The sequence below is a fragment of the Panicum virgatum genome, chromosome 8K (genome assembly GCF_016808335.1).
Source record: "Panicum virgatum strain AP13 chromosome 8K, P.virgatum_v5, whole genome shotgun sequence".
Classification (NCBI taxonomy): Eukaryota; Viridiplantae; Streptophyta; class Magnoliopsida; order Poales; family Poaceae; genus Panicum; species Panicum virgatum.
In genome coordinates this window covers 25,726,493-25,732,755 of record NC_053143.1, presented here as the reverse complement: position 1 = coordinate 25,732,755, position 6,263 = coordinate 25,726,493, and the positions used below count along the sequence as shown (strand labels likewise).

The 6,263-nt window shown below is 53.1% G+C and overlaps 1 protein-coding gene across 1 annotated transcript; it reads right to left on the bottom strand.

Annotated features, from left to right (window-relative positions):
* Nucleotides 1-672: 672 nt before the first annotated feature.
* LOC120645583 (phospholipase A1-Ialpha2, chloroplastic-like) lies at nt 673-2,037 on the bottom strand. Its single transcript, XM_039922365.1, has one exon. It carries the CDS (start codon nt 2,035-2,037, stop codon nt 673-675), a length of 1,365 nt encoding a protein of 454 aa, XP_039778299.1.
* Nucleotides 2,038-6,263: the final 4,226 nt, after the last annotated feature.

The window sequence follows — 6,263 nt, the reverse complement described above, 5'->3', positions numbered from 1 at the left end:
ACACACACACACACACACACACACACACACACACACACACACCCACCCCATCTTGATTTCCCTTTCTAGAGGTATATATATGAAACCATATATAACATTTTGGAAGAACCTGAAAATTACTGAATTTTAACACAAACTATGGTGAAATAGCAGCTGTTACATCACTGAAATTTTGTTTGTCAACATTTTCCTTGCATAAAGAGGCATACACGGAATTAATGGACTTATGATCAACCTGTGCCAACTAAATCTTTGTTGAATGTTTCGTTGTAATAGCTCAAGTATTTACTCTGAATAAGCATATATTCTATCAAACTAAAAGTTCCGTTGATGAATCTCTCCATCAGTTACTCTTACTAGCAAGAATTAAATTGATTCAAAGAATTCCAATTATAAATGAGATATTATAGATTTTCGTTTATCAATGTTCATGTACAAGGTTACACATAATATATAGAAGGGTGAAGCTCTGGTGAAAGCGCCTGATGAACAGTTGGAATTTTGGTAAATTCGCTAGAAGGGTCCCTTAGCTCTTGAACTTCACAGTTGAGATCTATCCTAGTTTTAATACGCATCTAGGATAGGAAAGAGGCGGCGGTGAAAAGGCCAGCCGTGATCACGATAGAAGGAACACATCAGGATTCAGGACTGCCTGCATCAGATATATATTGATCAGATCCCAAGCGCTTGCATCAACTCACCAGCGCGTACTGCCGCCATTTTCCATCTCCACAATTCGAACATACCTCCTTCCTCCTCTTCTTCCATTGTCGAATCAGAAGCAACGGGGCTGCCGTTGGTGCACCTGAGAAGCTGATCAATGTAGGCCTGCAGGTCGTGTACGCAGGCGATGTCGCCAGCCACGAAGAAGTCGAGGGCAACCTCTACGCCGACATGGGCGTAGCAGGCCTTGCTCCACGGCAGCTCGTACCGCCCTGCTAGAACTCTAGCGCTCTCGTTGAAGAGAACGCCGGGCATCTTGGTCACCGGGTCGTTCAAATTCACCACTCTTAGAACCTTGACGCCGAGTTCGTCGCATCGGTTCTTGAACTCCAGGTTACCGACGCGCGGGCCGGCGAAGGAGAAGACGGTGATTGGGATCGTGCCACCATTGGGGTAGGAGTTTAGGCCGAGCTCGGCGAGGTCGTAGCCGAGGAGGAGGGCGAGGGAGCTCCCCATGCTGTGGCCAGCGAGGGTGATGCTTATGCGCTCGTTCTTGTGCTTGGCAACGAGGTGGGAGATCTCGGAAAGTAGCTGGTTGCGGCAGCTGCCGGTGCTGAACTTGTCGGAGAAATTGTCGGAGGTGTAGAGGGAGAGGAACCCGGACTCGACCCTCACGTCCGGGCGGGGGTCGGCGGGGTCGAAGCGCGCCGGCGCGAGCGCGCTCATGAAGTTGGCCAGCCACTCCGAGCCGGTCACCGTGCCGCGGAACGAGACGAGGATGTCTCGCCGGCCAAGGCGCGCCGCCTCCTCGTCCGAAGCTACGGCGACGTACCCCATCCACCGGCTCTTGCTGCACGACCGGCCGGCGCCCATGGGCAGCACGACGTCGGGCGCCGCGTAGATGTACTTGGTCACCGCGTACCCGGTGCCGTCCATGCCGACCGCCCGCAGCATCTGCCTCTTGCCGTGCTTGCAGTTGAGGTACCGCTTGGAGCGCGGGTCCAGGTCGAACGCCCGGTAGCACGCCGCCACGAGCTCCCCGTACCGGACGATCTCGGCGAGGAGCAGCGGGTGCAGCGGCTCCACCAGGCCGCGCCAGTCGTCGGCGCCATGAACCTCCTGCCACGTGCACGACGGCGGCGGCGGGGTTAGCGCCGCCTCCACGTGGCCGCCTGTAGTGGGCGGCGCCACGGCCTCCTTCCGCACCACCGCCGTCGCCGATGAAGTGATGACCTCCTGCTTGCTCGCCACGCTGCTGAGGCTGAAGGTCACGGGAGTGGCGGACGACACCGCGAGGGGCGCGCAGGCTCGGTGGCGCGCCGTCGTGGTCGGCGCTCCCGGCGCCACGATGGCGAGCTTTGCGGCGGCAGCCATCAGGGGGGTTGGGGGAGGAGTTGGAGAACAGTGATCGATTAGCAGAGTGGCGTTTGCTGGATATATAGGCACGAGGACGCGGTAGGTTTCTGGTTGCCGCCACGTCGTGCGGAGCTCGATCGGCAGTGGCGATGGCGGTTTTGCAAGTGTGTTGGTGCGCGGATTTGACCGGGACGAGGAAAACGGGTGTGGACTCACTTTTATATATATGTCAAAAAAAATATATATGTCGCAAAAGTGGTCGGTAGCGGGTCTAACTGGGTGGAATCCGGAACCCAATAAGGGCATCTGCAAAGTCAACAAATGTGCTATGCTATGTACGTACTTGTGTTTTGTAGCTGATTCAATGTCGATGATAGTAGATAGCTAGCAAAGCCGCCTCTCGACGGTTTCGCTACAATATACCATCGGCAAAATATTTTATTTTGTCTTATCGACAGCATACTAACCATTATTTAATTGTACTCTCCACATTTTAAAATGTAAGACTAACTTAAACGTAGCTCCTAAATCAGACCCTCCAAATTAAAACTAAAGGTTGTCTCTATTTTTTAGGAGTCTTTAAATTTGCTTCAACTCCAGCAATAGCTCTCAATTCTATGGGTATTTTTGGCAACTTGTAGGTTGTAATTTGCTTCTCTTCCTCTTAATGAAAAACGTGCTCAGGCACGGTCGCGAAAAAATGGGACTTTTTGGCATGTATAGATGAAATGTTGTGTATACTTATTATCAAATTGAAGGGATGAGAAAATAGTCGACGGACTCATTTGAAGTTGTATGGCAATAGAATAAATGTACAAGTATGCTGCGTATCCAAGGTCCTGAATATATTGTTCTCGGTCCAATTTTGCCATTTGATTGCACTATTTACATTTATAACATCCGGGTCCATGAAGCCAATGTTATTGTACCCTTTCATCAACATGCTTGCATCTTCATCTTACATGATACAAAACAAAAGAGAAAACACAGACTTAGTAGCGCTATAATACAAAAATTAGAGGAAACACATGCATAAGAAATGCACTGACGAGGGACTTGTCTAATACGTCTTGATGGTATATAGATCAAAGACTAATACATTTTATCTAGACGTCAGCTAGCTCCGGAAATAAACTGATATCTTCAAGCTGTGAACATTAGAAATCTATGTGCAGGTCCACATGGTTCACCTTGCTTGGTCCAAAGAGTATAGTTATCCAAGAAACTCTTTTCAATAAGGTGGACGTGTAGACTGCTTCTTCTAGAGAATTCCTTATTATTTCGACAAATGTGGTATGGATAGCACATGAAACCTTTTGATTACCCATGGCCACCAGCCATTACTAAGTTCAATATATGCAATTTAGTACCGGTTGGAGCCACTAACCGATACTAAATTTCCTCCAGGGAATCTAGCCATAGTAAGAGGACTTGTGTTAGTACCGGTTAGTACTCTCAGCCGGTATTAAATGGGTACTCGGAGCACTGTTTTTTAGGATTGGTACTAAATTCACACATTTGTACGGGCTCAAAATGCAGCAGGTACTAACACCAGCGATGAATGTGATGTTTTCGAGTAGTGGTGGGGAAGGGGATTTGCAGGTCTCATCAAAGTAAAGGGCAAGGTAGATGGTTTGGTAGAGTGTATTTTCTATTTGAGAATATATCAGGTGCAAACGAACTTCTCCGTGCAAATAATGCAAACTTCAATCTGGGCCACCAGGTCAATATCCAAGGGGCATGGGGGATTGGGTAATTTTACAATTAACCTCCCGCCCTTTGATTGGGAAATCATACTTTTGCAAATCCCACCTCCCACCCCCTGCGTCCCTCCTCTTGGATGTTGATCCGATGGCTCAGATTGAAGTTTGCATGATTTGCACGGAGAGGTTGGTTTGCACCAGATATGTTTCCTTTCTATTTAGCCCTATAATTCTGAGATATAGTGTTGTTTAGAGGTCAGCTCTGCTGACTCCTTCACTCCTTCACTCAGATCCTGCATCTAGCATGACGTCAGCATGGCGTCACTAGGGGTCAGCTCTGCTGACGTCAGCAGTGGGCCCTGCTAACGTCTGTGTTGACCAAGTCAACATTGACCGTTGATCGGTCAACGGGTGAGTGGGGTCCACGTGTCAGTGGGTCCCATCGGTCAGCCTCACATTAGAGACTTACAGGTGGGGCCTGCAGGTTTGGTTAAGAACAAGAAAAAGGAAAACAGTTAAGGTTTTACTGGGCTAAAAGGAGAATTGGGCCGGCTTGGTGGCCCAACTTGGCTTGGTTGGTGGTCATGGATCAGCTCAGGAGATGGCTCGCAGGCCGACTAAGTAGGCTGGCTTGGGAGGCGGTCGGCTTGGTTGGCGGCTCATAGGTCGGCCTGGTCTACGACTTCGGAAACAGGTCGGCTTGGGTTTCTGGCTTACTGGGCCAAAGGTGGCCCAACTGGCGGCGCTTACCACTTTTCCCCACCTTCACTCACTCGTCTCTGGATCCTAGGCTCGGGGGCGTCAGTGCGCCGCTGCCACTGGCAAGCGGGGCCCATGGGTCAGTCTCTCCATTCTCTCCTCTGCCTCCTCTCCTCTGGCGCGGCTGTGAGGGTTCGGCGGCGGTATCGTCGGCGGCGTCACGGAACAGAGCAGGAGCTACGGCGCGGGCAAGCAGGGACCAAGGGTGGCTTGCACGCGGGGGATTCGGGTCTTCCCGGTTTGCGGCGGTGGGCACCCGGCGCGGCAGCGGCATGGCTACGTCAAGCCGGCGGTGGCCCGGTCAAGGCGAGGCGAGGACAAGGGTTAGCCGGGGCAAAACGGCGGTGCATCAAGGTGGTGGATGGCATCCTAGTGACACGGCGATGTCGGGGACGAAGTTGGCCCACGCACAGTGAGGAGGCGGCGAGGTAGAGACGGGCCATGGAAAGGCGTCGACGATGGCTTGGGCGGAGATCCCCGGCGGGCGCCCACACGAGGGCGGCAGCGTAGGGCCAGAACAGGGTGAGGCTTCCAGGCAGCGGCTGCGATGGTGGGGCGTCGGCGGAGCATGCGTTAAGGCCAAGGCTTGGCTTTGGCCCTGCGGTGCTGTCCAGCACGCGCACAGGCCCTAGCATGGCAGGACCGCGGCGGCTGCGGGGTCGAGGTTGCGCGCACGGGGCTCCGGGGCTGCAGGGCCATGCGGCGGGTTTGAGTGTGTGGCCGTCGTGTTAGGGCAAGTCCAAGGAACGGGTGAGACAGGGGCCCTTCGGTCGGGTCGTGGTGCCAAGAGCCAAGGCGCATCGCGTGTGTGGACTCGTTCGGCTGAGTGCACGTTCATGCGCGCGGTGGCCGGCGTGTGCACATGCACGTGTGCGGGTCGTGGTGCACGCGTGTGGCCACCATGCTGCGACGTTGCGACATGGCGACGACGGCAGGGCACGGTGCATGCTCAGTTCAAAGGCGGCAAGGTCGAAAAGGATAGCACTTGGGCTCGCCAAGGCAATAGGAGCGCGTGCGGGCACCTGGGAAGCCAGGGCCGCGGTGCAGACAGCCGCGAACGGCCAGTGACGGGTCAAGTCATGGCTTTTGGCTGGCGCGGACACGCGCGCGCACGCGGACGGGATCCTGATGCTCCAGGCCCGCGGCGTGGCAGTGGCGTGGGCGAAGTGGCAGCGTGTGCGTGGGCAGGACGAGCTCGGGCGGTGAGGTGGCAACGTGGTATCTGCGGATGTGGTTCGTGCGTGTTCCTGGTGCTGTGAGGGCGCATGGTGCGGCCTTTCGGCTAGTGCAGTGTGTGGGCACATCGGGTGCGTGTGCGAGCTCCTAGGATGCCAGGGCCGCGGCACAGCCTGCAGCGTCGTCCAACTTGGCGCGGTGGCACTAAGAAGAAAGTGGGAGGCAGGAAGGTGACAGCTTGGCACGGATTTGGAAAAGCAGAGCTAGGGTTCGTGAAGGGTGGTGGCCATGTGTAAGGATCGATGGACCAAGAAGGGGTGACAAATTTCTAAAACAAATTAAAGCAACCTTAACCTATGTAATACTAGTAAGGCTCAATTCACCAACCGGCTAACTAAGCAAACTACACAAGCTATCAAAGATACAACAAGATATGAAACTAAGCAAGGTAGAGCTAAGTTATGATCTCTATGATCAAGCACATGAATAATTGCATGAAAGTAAGTGCTTGAAAGTAATGGGCAACGTATGCTATGGAAACCAGCCTACTGTGAAAACTCGTGCAAATCACGGCAAAAAGGTCGTCTAAATTCATCAAAAAAATCA